General features: G+C 41.4%; 1 protein-coding gene across 1 annotated transcript in view; it reads right to left on the minus strand.

Annotated features, from left to right (window-relative positions):
- Positions 1–3785: 3785 nt before the first annotated feature.
- Positions 3786–20528, minus strand: part of mrrf (mitochondrial ribosome recycling factor) — a 40357-nt gene continuing 23614 nt past the window's right edge. The window contains exons 5-8 of the mRNA XM_033049056.1: positions 19516–19607; positions 13134–13293; positions 5762–5852; positions 3786–4269 (exon numbers count right to left, since the gene is read on the minus strand). Coding sequence (XP_032904947.1) covers positions 5775–5852; positions 13134–13293; positions 19516–19607 — 330 coding nt within the window. The 3' untranslated portion in view covers positions 3786–4269; positions 5762–5774. The remainder of the gene's footprint in view (positions 4270–5761; positions 5853–13133; positions 13294–19515; positions 19608–20528) is intronic.

The following is a 20528-nucleotide window of genomic DNA, read 5'->3' on the forward strand; positions in this document are numbered from 1 at the left end:
GGGTAGACTCGGTGGGCTGAAGGGCCCTTCTCCATGCTGTACCTTTCAATAGCTTCAAAACTAAAAGTTTGAGTTGTAGAATCAATGAGATAGAAACAATTACTACCACGTCTATGCCAACCTTTTCGTTCATTTACACTAATCCCATTTGTTGGCATTAGGACTGTGCCTTAAGTATCCGACTAAACACATATTTTAATGTAATCATCGTTTTGATTTCACCACCTCCCCTGGCAGTATGTTCCAGTTATCATCCACTCACTGTATGAAAAATAACTTACCCCTCAGACTCCCCTTCTTCTCACCTTTACTGAGACATAAATTCAGTTGCGGTTCGATATGAACATTTCACCACATCATTTCTGCACATCCGCCCGCATTACTTGCCTGTGTAGAAACTAGTTTTAAATGTAGAAGTGTTATTCAGACCACTTCACTTGCTGTCAATTGTTAATGAAGAGCCCGCAATTCCGCTTCTATAAAATAATTACGAATATTGTTCAAAGGTAGACAAAAACGCTGGAGAAACTCAGCGGGTGAGGCAGCATCTATAGGGCGAACAAATAGGGGACGTTTCGGGTCGAGACCCTTCTTCAGATAAATATTGTTCATGTCTGTCGATGAAATGTTCCACCCCAAAACGGAGCAATTTCCAAAGGAACAGGGTAAGATCGGCCCACCGAGTCCGCGCCGACCAGCAATCCCCGCTCATTAACACTACCCTACACCAGGGACCAGGTTCTCTGAGATAACCCACGCAATTAACTCAGTACAGTAGCCAATACCCGTAGCCAGGATCGAACCAGGGTCTCTGGCGCTGTAAGCGCTGTAAAAGACAGCAGCTCTCCCACAACGTTGCCCACAAAGGGGTCCCAAATTCTCCGAGATGCTGCCTGGCCAGCATTTTGTTCTTGCAAGAGGAACAAGGTTTAAGGATCAGAAGTTTAAGAGATTGTTGATGATCTAGAGTTACAGGGAATTCTATCCGCCGTGCAAAATAAATAGCAAACACGCGTTTCAAGTTAGTCAGCATCTCAAATTAGCCGCACACAACGTATATGTATCACAGGTACACAAAAATGCTGGAGAAACTCAGCTGGTGCAGCAGCATCTATGGAGCGAAGGACATAGGTTACGTTTCGGGCCGAAACCCTTCTTCAGACTTCGATTTTCCAGCCCCGCTGAGTTTCTCCAGCATTTTTGTGTACCTTCGATTTTCCAGCATCCGCAGTTCCTTCTTGAACACGTATATGTATCACAGTCTGCTGCCTAAGCCCGAAAATCTTCAATTTACCAAACCTAAAAGCAGAGAAGAAACCAAGCTGTCGATCCAAATAATCGTACACCTTACCCCATTGTTTTTCAAATAAACGTGCGTTATCGTTTTCTTTACCAAATATTGACGGGGTGGCACTGTGGTGTAGCTGGTAGAGCTGCTGATTCACAGCGCCACATACTCCGGTTCGATCTTGGTCTCGGGTGTTGTCACTGTGTGGAGTTTGCACGGCTTTCTGCTGGTGTTCCGGTTTCATCCCACATGGATGAGAATATGGGGTAACATATGAGGGGTAACATGGGAGTGTGGGAGAATGGGGGATAACATGGCTGGTGGTTGGTGTGGGCTCGGTGCGCCGATGGACATGTTATTCTCTGAACTACATAGACTTGGGGGCACTGGTTTTGTTCTTTTGCACTATTATTGTTTGTTTGTTTTATGCGTGTGTATGTACGTAGGTATAAATGTGTATGAAAGAACTGCAGATGCTGGTTTAAATCGAAGGTAGACACAAAATGCTGGAGTAACTCAGCAAGTGAGGCAGCAGAGAAGGAATGGGCGACGTTTCAGGTCGAGACCCTTCTTCAGACTGAAGAAGGTGTATGTCTGTGTATATATATACTGAACTTCTTTTGGTTATTGCTTATGGAGTACTATGTTTACATATTCTGGTGCTGTAAGTAAGAATTTCATTTATCTGTTTAGGACATATGACAATAACACACTCCTGACCCTTGACTAACGTACCCACAAGTGTTTCACACTTGTTCACTTCACCCCAAGTGTTTCACCTAGGACTGTGCTTGTTTAGGGAACATGAGACTTCAGTTTTTCTTTCGAACTGGCACCCATCCACCCTGATTAAAGACTGAGCATCAAGCGGAGTGTTGAGAATGAAGTGAGCCCTAGTACTCTAATCGATTTTGATTTGTTTTAAGAGTCAAGAGTGTTTTATTGTCATATATCCCAAAACAGAACATTGAAATTCTAACCTTTAATGGATACTAATTTCCTAAAAATACATCGTTTCACACAGCGTATAAAGCACCCTGTTGAGATGCATCACACCTTTGTAAGGCAACGGCTCTGCCCAAGACTGCAAGAAGTTGTAGCGTTGTAGGTGTAGCCCAGTCCATCACACAGATCGCCTCCCCACCATCGACTCCAACTGCACTTCACGCCATCCCAAGATAGCATCCAACATCATCAAGGGCTATTTACAGGTCATTCCCTCTTCTTCCCTCTCCCATTGCTATGAAGGTACAAGAGCTTGAATGCATGTCCCACCAGATTTAGGAACTGCTTCTTTCCCTCTGTTATCAGGCTACTGAACTTTTCTCCACAATCTAGGGTGTAGTCCTGATTTCCCAACCTCCCTAATTGCAGACATTCCATTTTTTAATCTGCAATATAACGCTGATTTAAAAAAAATTAACATTATAATGCTGTAACACTATATTCTGCAATCTGGTATGTTTTTCTTTGCAGTACCTGTTATGCTTGTGTATGGCTTGATTGTAATCATGTATAGTGTGATTTAACTGAATGCAATGCACACACAGCTTTTCACTGTACAACATGTGCGACAATAATAAACAATACAATCCTGAGCAACACACAAAGTGCTGGAGTAACTCAGCAGGTCAGGCAGCATCAACATACAAAGTGCTGGAGTAACTCAGCAGGTCAGGCAGCATCAGCACACAAAGTGCTGGAGTAACTCAGCAGGTCAGGCAGCATCAACATACAAAGTGCTGGAGTAACTCAGCAGGTCAGGCAGCATCTGTGGAGGGGACAGGCTGCATTTCGGGTCGGAACCTTTCTTCAAAATTCATCTGAAGGTACTCCAGCACGTCACCCCGATCCTGGCCTCTCTCCACTGGCTCCCTGTGCGGTTCCGTATACATTTCAAGACCCTCCTCGATGTCTACAAAGCCCTCAATGGGCTTGCCCCCTCCTACATTAAAAGTCTTCTCACCCACCACTCCACCTCCAGGTCCCGACTTGGGGCTGCTGAATATCCCGCGGTCTAGGCATAAGCTTAGGGGCGACTGCGCCTTTGCGGTTGCAGCTCCTAGACTGTGGAACAGCATCCCCCCTTCCCATCAGAACTGCCCCCTCCATCGACTCCTTTAAGTCAAGACTAAAATCTTATCTATACTCCCAAGCCTTTCCTGACGTCCACTATGCGAGGGCTATATGTATATATGTATGTAGTTTGTTTGTTTATACTATTCTTATAACAAATGTAAAGCACTATGGCTAACGAGAGTTGTTTTTTAAATGTGCTATATAAATAAATGTGACTTGACTTGACTTTGTGTTTTGCTCACGATTCTAGCATCTGCAGTTCCTTGTGTCTCAATGTTCCAAGATTCCGCTGCCTGACCGGGTGTAACAAAGGCAACTAAAAATGATCAACGGCCAACATGTTCTTAATATTTTTGGAAAAAGTAATAACATTTCAAAGCAAATCTATTTCTATCCCTAGAAATTAAAACCAGAGAAATACTTCACAACACTGGAATATTTATTTAAAAGGGACATAATTTTCATGCTGAGCATTAAATACAGTCAAATGTTGTTCGTGTTTATTTCCTAAGCCACCTGTTCCATGCCAATATTTAGGAAGCATGTGTGTGCAACCCAATACGTTTTATGATTTAAGAAATACGTCAACCCACGTATTTTATGGATTACAGGAAGAGAATTTTGTGAAAAAAGTGCAACTATTTATTTTAACAGTCTCGATTTCTGATGGCTGGCCTGAAAAAAAAACCCTCACATAATTAAAGAGATAAAATGACAATTCACATTGCTTAAATTGAATTATTCTGCTGCACAGAATGAAGTTACTGATGCATATCGGTTGGAATTGTCAACTGCATTTTCTTCAGTTCTAAGCAGCGCCAACTCAAGAAGAAAATACATTCAGATGCATCGGGCGACAATGTATCTTCAACAATCATCGTGCAATGTGGTGTGATACAGGACTAAGGAAAAGGGAAGAAAAACATGCATCACTAGAACCATTCATCCTCTCAGGAGGCATAGCAAAGCACCAGCATTATACTGTCATGGAAGTAAATGGAAGATTTATGAGGATGTTGCCAGGACATGAGGGCCTGAGCTAAAGGGGAGAGGTTGAGCAGGTTTGGACTCTATTCCTTGGAGCATGGGAGAATAAGGGATGATCTTACAGAGGTGTACAAAATCATGAGCAAAATAGGTCGGGTAGAGTCTCTTACCCAGAGTAGGGGAAACGAGATCCATAGGTTTAAAGTGAGGGGAGAAAGATTTAATAAGAACCTGAGGAGTAACCTTTTCACAAAAAAGGGTGGTGGGTGTATGGAACGAGGTGCCGGAGGAGGTATTTGAGGCAGGTACTATCGTAACTTTTAAGAATCATTTGGACAGGTACATGGATAGGACAGGTTTAGTGGGATATGGGCCAAAAGCAGGCAGGTGGAATTAGTGTAGATAGGACATGTTGGTCGGTGTGGGCAAGTTGGGCCAAGGGCCTGTTTCCTTGCTCTATGACGATACGACTCGACAATCAATGGAATCATAAAACAAGCAGATCAGGAACATCCAAATTTGATGTATTCTCTGTCTTCAGACAACTTCCCTGGACGGAGTGGGAAGTGCAGGCACGGTTTCTACAACGTTTTGTGGAATGAGTTAATCTTCAATCTCTTGCTAAAATACAGTGGCTGTGTAGTGTGTGTCAACTTTGGCTTACTGGATTAGAGACTATTAGCTACAAGGAGATAAAGGAATGTAGAAACAAGGAACTGCAGATGCTGGTTTATAAAAAAAGACACAAAGTACAGGAGTAACTCAGCGGGATGAGCACCATTTCTGGCGAACACAAATAGGTGACATTTCGGGTCGGGACCATTCTTCAGATTGATTACGGGGGGGAGGGGGGGAAAAGCTGGAAGAGTAAATAAATGTAAGTAATGGTGTCAGAAATAAACACTCTGATTGCCAAAACCTATGAACAGGAGTTGAGGTAATGGCTTCATACTTCTGCAAAACACAAAGTGCAAGGGGGTCTTTGGAGGGAATGGATAGGTGATGTTTCGAGTTGAGACCCTTCTTCACACATATTGTCAGAGGGGTGAGAAAGTTGGAAAAGAGCAGTGGGGCGGGACAAAGCCTCAACAGAGATAGGTGGACATGGGTGAGGGGTGTTTGATGGCAGATGGGTAGAGTAAGTAACACAATCTAGAGATGGAGACCAAAGGTAGTCAGATAAGGAGAGACAAGGAGCAAAATGTAAAGCCAGAGGGAGGGATATAGGTAGAGGAGGACAGTGCGGGGTGGGGGAAAGATGAGGGGTTTTGGGAGAATTGCCTTCACACTAGAGTAGGGGGGCACAGAAAAGTAAGAGGGGATGGGGGGGGGGGGGGGGGGTGGAAGGGGTGGTATTAGTTAACATTGGAGAATTCAATGTTCATATTCCTAGCTCATCTCACATACTTCCCAATTCCGGTCATCCCAGCAGCTCTTTCGTTTTGGCCACAAGATGTTTGTCCATGTCGGCAGCAATGTCTTCTACCATCTGTTGAATCTACAAAGAATAACACGGTAAGTTAGCAACTACGCTTAATCATCACATCTACTTACAGCCCTTGCTGCAGATATACTACATCTGAAGTGAAAATAAAATAACCCAACCAGGGCGACACGGTGCTGCAGCAGGTAGAGCCGCTGCCTCACATCGCCAGAGACCCGGGCTCGATCCTGCCCTCGGGTGCTGTCTGTGTGGAGTTTGCACGTCCTCCCAGTGACACCCATGGGTTTCCTCCAGGCGCTCCAGATCCCTCCCTCATCCCAAAAACGTGCGGGTTTGTAGGTTAATTGGCCTTTGTAAATTGCCCCAAGTGTGTAGGAAGTGGATGAGAAAGTGGGATAACATTGAACTAGTGTGTGCGGGTGATCAAAAGAAACGTACAGTGCTAGAGTAACTCAGCATGTCAAGCAACATCTCTGGAGAACAGGGGCAGGTGACTTTTTGGGTCAGGACCCTCCTGCAGACCCAGAAGGAGTGATCGACAGTCGGCGTGGACTACTTGGTGGGCCGAAATACATGTTTCCATGCTGTATTTTTCAATCAATCAATAAGAAATAGCAAATTGAATTAGATTTTGATCATAATGTATTGAACGATAGTGAGACAAAATAATAGTTAGCAAAGCGGTAATTTAAAAATTCTCTTGTTTAATTCTAAAATTGGGTGTTTATTATTTATGATAATGAATGAGCAACAATTTTTTGTTGTTGGCCTGACAAAGATCTTCTACCTGAAATATTTACTGTTTCTCTTTCCACAGATGCTGCCTGATCTGCTGAGCATTTCCAGCTTTTTCTGATTATTCCCCCCTTTACCCAGGAGTTTTTTACACCATCCATAAATACAGTCCAGAATAAAGTACCATATCAGTAAAAAGTAGAAGAGTCTAGGACTAGAGGCCATAGTCTCAAAATATAAGGATGTACCATTAGAAAGGACTTGGAGGAATTTTTCTAGCCAGAGGGTGGTGAATCTGTAGAATTCATTGCCACAGAAGGCTGTGAAGGCCAAGTCAATGGATATTTTTATGGTGGAAATTGATAAGATTCTTGATTAATATGGCTGGCATGGATTATGGAGAGCAGGCAGGAGGATGGGGCTGTGAGAGATAGATCAGCCATGATTGAATGGCAGACTTGGTGGGCCGAATGGCCTAATTCTGCTCCTACAGCTTATGAACTTATGGAAAAGGCTTTGCTTTATTTAATTTATCTGATTTAATTCATGTGCACCTTCTTCAACAATTGACATTCATCATCTGCCGGCAAGGAGCAGCAAATGTTAAAAGCGCATGCAAATGTCCCAGACGTTGCTTGCAGTAGCTTTGTGTCCGAACGGTTTGCTTTGCTCCTGCCCCTCACCCTATTCGCTTGTACGCTTGCAGTCAATTGATAGAAGATAGCTTAACACCGACAATTGATTGAATTGAGTGAGTTGACCTTTTGAGGGCACTGTATTGTTGGGTTCGGTAATCAGTGATATAAAAGTTGAAGTGTCAATGGAAACATGCCGGGGAAACGGCAGGCCTTTCAGGATAATTGGAGGGCTCTTTCAAAGAGTCGGGAGAGAGACAGGACTCATCAAATGTGTACAACTCCATTTGGAGAATAGGGAAATACAGCCCATTAATGGCTTAACAGAAAACAACTAATTCGGGAGCATTGAGAGAAACATTTTGCTCAACAAAATGTCCCCCTGTGATTTTTCTGCTCATTTATCCCATAATCTATGCTGATTCACACCTGACCCTTGTTAGGTCTTCCCTTATGCCTCTGTTGCATGTATCGTGGTACAGGAACCAAAAATAACTCAACATCAGCCTAAAAATCGCCATGTACCGTTGACATTTTAAATACATGTGGAATATGTGGTATATTATTCACCTAACTGCAACGAGCCGCATTAGCATGTTTAGCTCCTGTAATTCGGTTAAACCTTTCCAGCATTCTTACAGCACACCCTAAATTTGCTCTGCATAATACCATGTTTGAACACTTAACCCATTCGGAAGAAATTACTCTCAGCGTTATTTTATTTGAGGTGTCAAGCCACTTACAATGATTATGTAATTTCAGAGCCCATGTTTAAAAGATTTGCTTTAAGGGTGAATTCCCTGGACGTTACAATCGCAGTGTTGCCCTTCCCACGCTGCTCACTATTTTCTAGGATGAAAATAACGTTCTCTGATCTTTAAATAAAATCACGGAAAGGCAAAAAAATAAAACACCCATCCACTATGCACAGAAAGCCTATTTTTGTAGGAAATTTATTGGTCAGCTTCAGGACAACATTGCAAGCCTGTGTAAGCGGTATCTCGATTGAAGCCATTCAAGTTTAAAGAACTGTAAAATGGAACAGAACCAAACAGCACAGTCAGAAGGAAATAATTACAGGAATTCATGCAAAGAGACTACAGCGATCGGCAGAGAGTTTTAGGCTGAAATATCATTTACCAGAAAATTAATGTAGCTATGCTGTGTAATTACATCTTGCTTTGTTTAGCATCCATTTAATCTTTGATATATACGATATCTGTATGAACATTAATTGGCCTTCACTATAAAGCCTCCTGCAGCCAACAAGACCAGGTGCTTCCCGACTGGAAGCAAAAAGAAATAATCAGGGTAAGAATCTCTTGCAGCTAGTGACCACATTGGAACATGTCTGGAGATGGATTGCATTCAGTTATTGTGTTCCGTTTTGGTCACCCTGCAATGGGAAGGAACGCAGAGGAGATTTAGAGTCAGAGAGTCACACAGCACGGAAAGTTGCCCTTTGGCCCAACTTGCCCATGCCGACCAAGATCCCTCGTCTATGTTGGTCCCCCCTGCCTGTGTTTGGACCATATCCATATAAACCATCGGTGTACAGGTGTGCTGAACTACAAATGATTCTGGTGTTCGTGGATCGTCAAACCACTATTTTTATTTTTAATTAGAAACCAAAGTGTTGGGGTAACCCGGAATATAAGACACAAAATGCTGGAGTAACTCAACGGGTCAGGCAGCATCTCTGGAAAAAAAGAATGGGTGACGTTTCAGGTTGGGACCCTTCTTCAGACACTTCAGTCTGCTGTCTGTACGGAATTTGTACGTTCTTCCCGTGACTGCGTGGGTTTTCCAAGGGTGCTATGGTTTCCTCCCACTCTCCAAAGACTTACCCGTTTGTAGGTTAATGCGGCGTTGGAAAAATTATAAATTGTCCCTAGTGTGTAGCATAGTGTTAGTGTACAGGGATCGCTGGTTGGTGCAGCCTCGGTGGGCCAAAGGGCCTGTTTCCGCACAGTATCTTCAAATTAAACTGCTCAATCACATACTTGTCAGCATGTTCTTGTGAATTTGAGATCAGTATTCTGAATTTGCTGTCGGTAAGGTAGGCCTACTTGTGATTGTGATTTGAGATTATATTAATGAACTGAAATGAACAACATGCATCCATGTGATGGGATTGAAGCATGGAAAAACGTATTATTAGGACGTTGCCACTCTCTGATAGACATAGGTATTCTCCCAATGCATTCATGGCCTGTCGAATTATTGGACCACCAGGCAGGTCAATAGTAATTCATTTTTCTCAGCCTGCATTCAACACTCCTCCCTCCGAAATTTATAGACACAAAAACAAAATAAATAGAAGTAGGAATTTGCCTCTTGTGTCTTCGCCCTCATTCACAGCTGATCTTTTCCCAGGGCATTGCTTTCCCTAATATATGTAGCCCATCTATCTCTGTCTATCTTCTACCCTCTTTGGCACAGAATTCCAAACATTCACTCTCATCCCAATGAAGATACTTCAAGAGTCAAGAGCGTTTCATTGTCATATGTACCAAAACAGAACAATACAATTCTTACTTTCAGCAGCAGAACAGGTTTGCAAACACAGTACTCAATAGATAATGTAACAAGCAAACAAGGACATTGAAGTTTGATAAATTAAATAACACTCAAAAAAGTGCAAAACAAAACAAAACCCCACAATCCCGAGTGCAACCAGACACAAAATCCCTAGTGCAACCACAGTCTCATCACAATGGCTTAACTTACTCTGAAGCTGTAACCCTGGATTCTGGGTTCCCTGGTAACACTATTCCTCTACACTGATGAGCTCCTTAAGAATTTTGTATGTAGCAATGTGATCACCTCTAGTTCCTCTGAAGGGATAAAGGCTGAATCCACCTAATCTATCCTCGTATGACAAACTTTGTCAATCAATCTGTATTCCCTTTATCGCAAATATATCCTTCTTCAGGTAGGGAAAATGGAAGGACAGACAATAGTCCAGGCGCAGTCTCACCGGGGCCTGATATAGTTAGAGGAAGATGCCTCTACTTGAACAAAGTTTATAACATTTCAAATAAAAGAGGCACAGATAGGGTAGAAGTCAGAATCTTTTTCCCCAGGGTAGAAATGTCAAAGACTAGAGGGGATAGCTTTCAGGTGAGAGGAGCATTATACAGGAGATGCGCAGGACAGATTTTACAGACAGTGTTTTATAGACAGTGCTGGTCATGGGTGCCTGGAATGCGCTGCCAGAGGTGGTGATGGAGGCAGATACACCAGTGGCATTTCAATGGCATTTTAGGTAGGCACATGGACATGCAGGGAATGGAGAGAAACGGATAACTTGGCATCATGTTCGGCACAGACCTTATGGGCAGACGGTCCTGTTCCTGCACTGTATGTTCTATGTTCTATGCATAATGCTTGTCATCTTGTAATAAGCATTTGTGCAGTTTGCAGACGTTAACTTTATTCCCAAAGGGAAAAACAGATGAAGCAACAATTTCACATCAACAAGAGTATTTCCCTCCTCAGCTATTTTGGATTACCATCCTCTATATCTCCTTGGACAGGAGTCTAAAACTATAAGGAATAGATATAGGGTGAGAGGGGAAAGATTTAAAAAGGACCCGAGAGGCAACCATTTCACACAGAGGATGGGGGATACATGGAACAAGTTGCCAGAGGAAGTAGTTGAGGCAGGTGCAATAACATTAACAAAGTCATTTGAGATATTGACCAAAATGAGACTACTTCAGAAGGCATCTAAATCGAGTTGGGCAGAGAGGCCTGTTTCTGTGCTGTACAACTCAACGACTGTCTATTTTACTATCTGTGATTTGCAGTTCAGGTTTGCAGCCGCTGAGAGTTGTGATTGACTGAGTTCCGATGGGTGGATTTGATTTGATCGGATTTTCTCCTACTTCACACGTGCATCAGAACCTCTGCAAATTCCCTGCCTTCATCCCGACTGTGCTATGTCGGATTCCATATCAGAACCCCACCCCAAGAGGTGGGACAGATATCCTTTACACATTTTTCATTTTCAACCAATTCATTGGGCCACCATGTAAGAAATATCATTGCCAAGTAAATTAACCATGAGGCAAACTTCAGAAAATCTTCTTTGTTTACAGAAGCAGGGAGATTATAGGTCACGCCACAGTGGGCTGACATTCTGGCAATTGATCAAAGGCCCATGTGCATACAATACTGATCCATGTAACAATCTATGCAAGATTGCAGGAAAGCCAAAAATGAGGTCCACACAATAGTCAAACTTTCTTTGATCTATATTTTTGTTGCCCTTTTCACTTCCCCACTGCTCCTATAATTTATATATCCACAGGTCCCAGATCCATACAGCACGGAAACAGGCCCTTGGGCCCCCACTCATCCAAGGTACAATATCCATCTAAGCTATCCCCATCAGCTTGGATTTGCCCCATGTCTCTCTAAACCGGTCCTGTTCATATACCTGTCCAAATGTCTTTTAAATGTTGTTTTAGTACCTGCCTCAACTAACTCCTCTGGTAGCTCGTTCCCAATGCCCACCATCCTCTGAGGGAAAAAGTTGCCCCACACTTTCCTATTAAATCTTTCCCCTCTCAACGTGAACCTATGCTGTCTACCCTGGGAGAAAGACATTCATCCTCAGCCTCCTGTGCTCCAAGGAGCAGAGTACTAATGAAGAGACAAGAAAATGCATATGCTGGAACCTTGAGCAAAACACAAAGTGTTGGTGGAACTCAGGAGGTCATGGTAGCATCTGCGGAGGGAATGGATAGGTGATGTTTCTGGTTGGGACCCTTTTTCAGACTGATGGGGGATGCTGGAAAAGAGAGGAGGGGGTGGGATAAAGCCTGTCACGTGATAGGTGGATACAGGTGAGTGGGGTTCTAATACTGGGTGAAAAAGCATTTGAATATTCGTTGTTCAGAATCTGCACTAAATATTGTTTGCATCATATTTCTGCCACTTTCCTCTAACACTCAGTGTGGGGAGAGCATAACCATAAGGTATTTTTCTAGATTGATGGACTAAATAGTCTTTCACACCCTGATTTACATTGTGCTCTTGTCTTTGTCCTGAACTAGTCACCAGTCACATTGCAATTAAATAGACAGGAAAAATTGAAGAAAAATAAGCAACTAAACAGCAAATGCTAAAAATGCGCAGTCAGCATCTGTTTTCAGTAGTGGGTGAGTCTAAGACCAGAGGGCACAGACTCAGAATAAAAGAATGGAGATGAAGAGGAATTTATTTCACAAGAGGGTGGTGAATCTGTGGAATTCATTGCCACAGACAGCTGTGGGGGCCAAGTCTCAGCTTTTAAACCTATCCATCTCCCCCTTTTAAAGCGGAGATGGATAGATAGGTTCTTGATTGGTATGGGCATCAAGGATTAAGGGGAGTGAGCAGGAGAATGGTGTTGAGAGGGAAAAATAGATCAGCCATTATTGAATGGCAGACTCGATGGGCTAAATTATCTAACTGTTCCTATGTCTTATGATCTTCGGGGAGAGAAAAGATGTTAACACTTGTGATTTTAAATCTCACGGCAGTGCGCCTGAATGATATTCACTTTGTCGGTCAAAATCTGTGCAGCCAACTTAGATATTCTTTTGACCATCTATGTTGTGTAATGCACCCCATCTATTCTCTTTTTAATCTGCAGAAAGCATGCGAGTGAACAAAGTCAGGTGTGTAGGGGAGAAATTGCTCTTTTGGTTGCACTGTAAATACAAGTGGGAGCTGAATTCTCAAGGGAAACAAATGTGCTGAAGGCAGGTAGTACAGGCAGCACATGTTTAGTACCAGAAACCAAAGAATAATTTCTCATCTGCAATTGGGAATGTCTTCAGTTAGAAGATTATTATGGTGCTTTTAAGAGACATTTAAAAAATCCTTATGATCTACTAAAAACATTAAGAGGAGGGGGTAAAAGGTTGGGGAGGGGAAATTACAACCATATTGTATTAAAGGACACTCCACTAACCTGTTTTTCCAGCAGCCTGATTGTATCTTCAGAAACAGACTCCTTTGATTTCTTTACTTGTGCAATGGCATTAGTGCGCAGTTTCCGCAGAGATTCTTTTGACTTATTTGTGATCTGCTTCGCGAGTTTGGTGAGATTTTCCCTGTGCTCCCTGGTCACCCTGCAGAACAGGTACAGATATCAAAGCTAATTCGGGAAAGATAAAGCACGAGTTAAAACAATATACGCCGTCAGAACCTTGCCGGATGTGTATGTACCCACAGATTATTTTATCCTTCAGTTTACCACGGTACAGCCAACCAACCTGAAAAATAAATGACTGGCTGTGCTAAGGTTTCTGTAATCATTTATCAACATTCACACTTCAAGTCAAGAGTGTTTAATTGTCAATAGACACCAAATGCTGGAGTAACTCAGCGGGACCGACGGCATCTCTGGAGAGAAGGAATGGGTGATGTTTCGGGTCGAGACCCTTCTCCAGACTGAAAAAGTCTGAACTGACCCATCTTCTTCCTCCCTACGTGTTTAATTGTCATATGTACTGGAAACTGGACAATGACATTCTTAGTTATAGCAGCATTACAGGCTTATAAACACAATACATACATATTATACAGAAAAGAAAAACAACAGGTTAATAACCACAATATCAGTGCAAAAACTCAAGTCTTTTGTGCAACCAAAGAAAGTGCAGAGGCATTTATAGTTGAGATTAGTGTTGTGTGGTATTCAAGAGCCTGATGGTTGATGGAAAGAAGCCATTCTTCCAGATTACTGATCGGGACATTTATTCTGACTTCTCACTAGTTTTAATAAAGGAAGTAAAGCAAGACTCATGACACTGGATCTAGGGATATTATAAGGTAGACACAAAGTGCTGGAGTAACTCAGCGGGACAGGCAGAATCTCTGCAGAGAAGGAACGGGTGACGTTTCGGGTCGAGACCCTTCTTCAGTAATATCCAGGGATATAATGTCTGCCACAGATGAAGAGGTTGAATAGACTAGGACTGTTTTTTCAAAGAGAGAGAGAGAGAGATCAGAGATCAAGGGGGCGGCGCAGTAGCGCAGCTAGTGGAGTTGCTGCCTCACAGCGGCAGAGACTTGGGTTCGATCCTGGAGTTTACAAGTTCTCACAGTGAGCGTGTGGGTTTCCTCTGGGTGCTCTGGTTTCCGCCCACATTCCAAAGACATGGGGTATTGTAGGTTCATTGGAGGAAAGTGGGATAACGTAGAACTTGTGTGAATGGGTGATCGATGATAGGCATGGACTCGGTGGACCTGTTTACATGCTGCATCTTTCAATCAATTCAATCAATCAATGATTGAAACTTTAAAAATTATTTCAGGGCTCAACAAGTAGTAGATTGTTTCTCCTGTCCAGAACCAAGGTCACAGTCCCAGAATAAGGGTCAGCCACTTAGGACAGAGGTGAGGAGAATTTCTTCACACAGTGGACGGTGAGTATTTGTAATTTTCAAGAGTTAAGAGTGTTTGGTTGTCATAAGCGCCAGGATCAGAACAATACAATTCTTACTTGCTGCAAAGGGCGGTGAAGACTCAGTCATCGAGTTCATTCAAAACAGATCAATAGGATTTTGGGTATTATGGAAAACAAGGGAAGTGGGGATGATGCAGGAAAATGATAAGCCTTGTTGAAAGGTGCAAATAATTCAAATGTTCAAATAGTCTTTTCCTGGCTCCTAATTCTCATGTACGTATGGAGAGATAAGCAACTGGAGACAAAGTGCTGGAGGAACTCAGTGGGTTAGGCAGCATCTGTGGAGGCAATGGATAAGCAACATTTGGGGTTTGGATCCTTCTTAAGACTCGTGTACTTGTGATTGCATCAAAAGTGCATTATTTGTATCACATAATTAAAGATGCATTGTATGATACTTCGATTTCGAGCAGGTGGTTGAAATGGATTTTTGCGCTGCAGAGATTAATTTCTCTGTTTATGCTCTTGCAAAATTCAAAATACACGTCCACTAAAATCGGTTAGACGCACAGTCTCTTGCCCAGAGTAGGGGAATCAAGAACCAGAGGACATAGGTTTAAGGTGAGAGGGGAAAGATTTAATAGGAATCTGAGGGGTGACTTTTTCACACAAAGGATGGTGGGTGTATGGAACGAACTGCTGGAGGAGGTAGTGAGGCTGGGACTAGAAACATTTAGATAGGTGCTTGGATAGGACAGGTTTAGAGGGAAATGACCAATACAATAGCAGGCAGGTGGGACTAATGTAGATGCGACTTGTTGGCCGGTGTGGGTAAGTTGGGCTGAAGGGCATTTTTCACACTGCAGGACTCTATGACTCTATGAAAATGTTAAAAAAATTCAATACACTTTTGGCTTGAGATGTTACGTATATGTCTTAAATATCAATAGATTATTTTGAAAATGTACAAGTTTGCATACATTCTCAGAGAGCTGCGTCACCGCATATAATACAACAAATGTTTGCCGGTTGCATTGTTTGTTAGACCAAGACATTTCACTATTATAACCGCAGCAGCCCAGAGCGAATTACCGACGCATTATAAAAACAATCTCACATTGTACCAGTAGCCTAGAAATGTATGTGGTTAGAATTGACTCTGAACTCCACTTGTATAATTATCAAGGGCCAACTGAAATTATGAAGAAGTAATTTGAATTTAAAATCCAAATTTTCCTTAATAGCTATGAAACTATGATTAGATGGTATCTAAAGTTCCTATTATTTTGCACCATGTGAAAATACTTGTAACATTTCTATTTACATGAATAACAAGCTTTGATTTTTGCTAACAATAGGCCATATTATACAATCTACTTCATAATGCACAGATTTAAATATACTGATTGTTAATTGCTTTGCCTTTTTGCATATTAAACCTGAAATAATGGATTTCTATATTTAACACAAACTTTGCATTTATTGCTGAAGTAAGAATTTGAATTTTTGTTAGAAAGTTAGAAAATAAACATTTACATACTTTCTATATCTCATTTATTTCATTAAAATTACAATATTCTCTTAGAAGTGATCACTGAAATTAAAAGTGCATAATCTGTAATTATTTTTCAATAAATCAATCAGTCTGTGACAACCTACATTTTGATTTGCTGTCAAAACAATCTGTATGGAAATATTAATGTCAAATATATCTTAAACAAATAATCCAAACCTACCATTACAAGGAAGTATTTTAATCCTTTTAAATCAACACATATTAGAAAGTGGGATATCAAGAATGTATTTGCCGATATTAATCAATGCCCATTGAAAATAATTCAGTGCGAAGTACGTTGAGACATGTGAAGGCAGCATGTAAGGGAAGTATGATGTATTTACGAGCATTACATAAAGTGTCTTGATATTAAAGTTTCCATTTTACCCCCATTTTCTTTTGCTCTGGGTACATAGCAAGCAGCAGCCAAGACTGGAGAAAGTTAACATTGGCGTAGCATCTGACATGGCTGTCCTTGATACCCAGAGCTGACCATCGCTCCATGGTTTCCTCAAAGCAGGACATTGCTGCAAGCGGAACTGTGGGTGTTAACTTCCAGCAGTTACAGGATGTTGGAACACCCAAATCCTGCATCATTCCAGGACAAAATATGGTACAAATGATTCAGGAAATAAAATACACAATAAAACGTATTGAAGAGAGACGTCGATTGTGTTTTGCTGCCTCTGCCAACCTGACTATTCTTTGCTCTCCTAGTTGACTCCCAATTTCATCCTCCATAAAATATTTCTTCAACACTCTACCACAGAGCTTGGTACCAAGTCCTGCTCCCCATTAGCCTTGCATTTGCAGACTTACCTTGGCTCCCAGTCTAACGAAAGCGCAACTTTGCAAGTCCCATCCTACGTTTCAAATTCCTCGTTCTGTCGATATCTACAACTTTTCCAACTCTACAACCATCCAAGATTGTCTGCCTCTCCAATTCAATCCCAGTGTGGATTCTCGATTTTCACTATTGTACCATGCCTTTAGCTTCTTGGCCTTGAACTCTGGAAATGCTTCCCTAAACATTTCTACCTTTCTACCACTCTCTACATTAAGAAACTCCATAGAACTTATTTTGTGACCTTGGCCTAATATCTTATGGCTCAGTGTGAAATTTTGTTTGATAACATTCCCATGAGGTACCTGGATATATTTAATGATATAAAACTGTTAGTCCTAGGCCGTTAGACCCACAATCTCGAACATGATGCCATTGAACAAATCTCCACTACCTGCATGTGATCCATATGTTCCAGTCCCTGCCACTATCACATCGACCTCAACATGAATGGAGTTTTTGGTGACCGTTATCACATTGATCATCTGTGTAACATTAAGGAAGCACCAAATATATTGGGTTATAACTAAGCAGGTTTTTAAAATGTGATATTTAAGAACACTGTGAAATCAATTGGGATGCTATTAGGAGTTTAAAACCCATTCGTAGATGTTAACTAATTAATTGCTTTTCATCAGTCGTTCAACCCAAGATGATTATAGAGATGGGATATGTTGTCTCATTCCCCATAGTTTAATAGTGTCCACTGGAAAGGAAGTTACTCATGTAGTTACAGAAACAAGGAACTGCAGATGCTGGTTTACAAAAAAAGGACACAAAGTACTGGAGTAACTCAGCGGTTCATGCAGTATCTCTGGAGAACATGGACAGGTGACATTTTGGGTCGGAACCCTTCTTCTGATCCAAAACATCACCTATCCATGTTCTCCAGAGATGCTGCTTGACCTGCTGAGTTATTCCAGCACTTTGTGTCCTTTTTACTCATGTAATTCCTATTTTCAAAACAAAGAGATTGGGAACTCCAGGCTACGAATCATGACTCGTATTTTGGCTGGGAAGGAGCAGGAGGAGATTACGAGATGCCCCTTCACAGGGAATGGAGGAATATGGATCACATGCAGGCAGAGGAGATTTGTTTAACTGGGCATCTTGTTCGACCTGGACATTGTGGGCTGAAGGTTCCTGTGCTGTACTGTTCTATGTTCCATGTTCACAAAGAAAGGAGTCGCTAGAAATTCGAAAACCTCAACATGTGTCGAGGTTTTCAGAAGAAGTCTAAGAGGATGGCCTGCTTGAACTTTCAGAAAGCCTCTAACAAAATCACTTCATAAAATTAAATTTACAGCCAATACTTTTCCCTCTTTCAGGACCACAACATCACTCATCTCTTCAAAATCTTCAGTCAGAATCATCCATTCCATTCATCATTCCGGTTCCAAATTCCCTCTCCTCCACAAAATTAACACCTCCAAATTGGTTCTGCTTTTCTCTGTTGATTCTCAATTTTTCTCATATACCATGAACCAAAAGGAAGTCATTGTGCCTGGACTACTTTATCATTCATAATGTTCCTGAATCGCCATTCATCGCAGGACCTGTCCATCAACCTGTTGAACACCATCATATCTTCCTGTTCTGACCCATTTCAACGTATACTCTCCCACATTCTCTACTCCCGGGCTTCCTACAAAATAACTTTGCTATCGTTTTCCTCACTTACATTTTGCCTCTCAATAACACCATCAAGACACGAGATCGCCTTCCATTTCGATGTTGTTACCGATCAGAGTTTGAATTTTCCCACTGAATTATACATACACTGAAGATAGTTCTGCATGAAATACTTAGAAAATTTTCAAAAGCCAATACAATTATTGAAAACCAACAATTTAATCGGACTTTCTTAATGAGTTATCAATCAGCGTAATTGAATTAAACTGTTTTGACCAAATTCATAAATTTAACAGTTCCACATTTCTACCTTTTTTACCAGAATATACAACATATTCTAAATCAGAACAAGGGGAAGGTAAAATATTAAATTCACATTGTTTTCTGAAGTTTATACAGAAATTTGCACACCAAAGACGTACAGGTATGTAGGTTAATTGCCTTGGTAAATGTAAAAATTGTCCCTAGCGGGTATCGGATAGTGTTAATGTGCGGGGATCGCTGGTCGGCGCGGTCCCGGTGGGCTGAAAGGGCCTGTATCTAAACTAAACTAAATTAAACCTTTACATTTCTCTGGATTATACAACACATTCTAAACCAGAACAAGGGGTAGGTAAAATAGTTAATTCACATTATTTTCTGAAATGTTTACAGAAATGTCCACACTCCCACTAGTCAGCATTTCTCTGGAGTATACGACCCATTCTAAATTAGAGTGAGGGGGAAGATAAAATATTTAATTCACATTATTTTCATGACATTTATTACAGAAATAATCAGTAAAAAATAAAATTCACATCACATTTCAAAAAAAATTTTTTGGTCTTAAGTAATTTTGCCAGCAACTGCCGTGTAAATGACAATCAGCAGACAGGGAACAAAACCTGAGGCATAACCTTCAATTTACTTACTTAGGAATTGGCACCCTGATCAGAGTCCCATCCACTTCAGGGTTCAGGTTCATTCCACTTTCCCTTATGGCCTGGGTGACGGCCACCGTTGTCTGTGAACCAGATCAAAAGGTAAAGGGCATTAGCAGAAATAATTGCTTGCAGCTGACTGTTCCGTCTCCGTCCGGCTAATCTATTTGCCCAGAACATGGAAACGTTTACCTCTTTCACCAAGAGTATCAGGAAGTTAGACTCAGTCCGAGCAGCTTTGATCCCACTGCGAATTGCCAGCAAAGTCCCCTTACAAACACAGGGATAAACCACTGCGTTGCAGAGGAGAAAGGGAAAAAAACCTAAAAGAACTAAAGTTCTGCCTCTTTGAACACATTTTTCAGTGGTTTGAGGCAATTTATTTCAGAAACCTTAAATTAATGCTCTGGGGAGTGGTTGCAAACCAAATTTTTTTTTTTAATCTCAAGTTTTGAAAAGCTTGAATTAGATATGTTTTCATAATCGTTCAGTGAAAATGTTTTCTAAAATATCAGACTGATCAGCTGAAACCAGGACAAATAAAATTGAAGACGTTATGACCTGATATCAATGAAAAGAAAAAAACAGGTAAAAAGTTATAAGAAAAATGTGTGAGTTGAACTAAAGCCAATGAACTAAAAAGGACCGCATAATCAAACCCAGATTTCTTTCTAATTGTGTTAGACATTTATTTTATTATGTACTAGGCACAGAATTGCTCATCAATCAATTGCAAATTATTTCACGAGAAACCAGCAGTAACAGTATGTATCAAGCAATGAAACTTGGTGTCCATACTGCCACTTCTTGCCAATTTAATACAAACTCAAATAGAAATATTGCATTAGAGCTCTTAGAGCATGTACAAAATAATTGGCTCGCTGTCGAAGCTTGGGTTCCAGCATTGCTTTTCACCATCCTTTCAACCTATTTGGTAGTTGCTCCTCATCAAATAATCTTCCACCAGGGGTGGAAAAACGCAGACACAAGGAACTGCAGATTCT

The sequence above is a fragment of the Amblyraja radiata genome, chromosome 32 (genome assembly GCF_010909765.2).
Source record: "Amblyraja radiata isolate CabotCenter1 chromosome 32, sAmbRad1.1.pri, whole genome shotgun sequence".
Classification (NCBI taxonomy): domain Eukaryota; kingdom Metazoa; phylum Chordata; class Chondrichthyes; order Rajiformes; family Rajidae; genus Amblyraja; species Amblyraja radiata.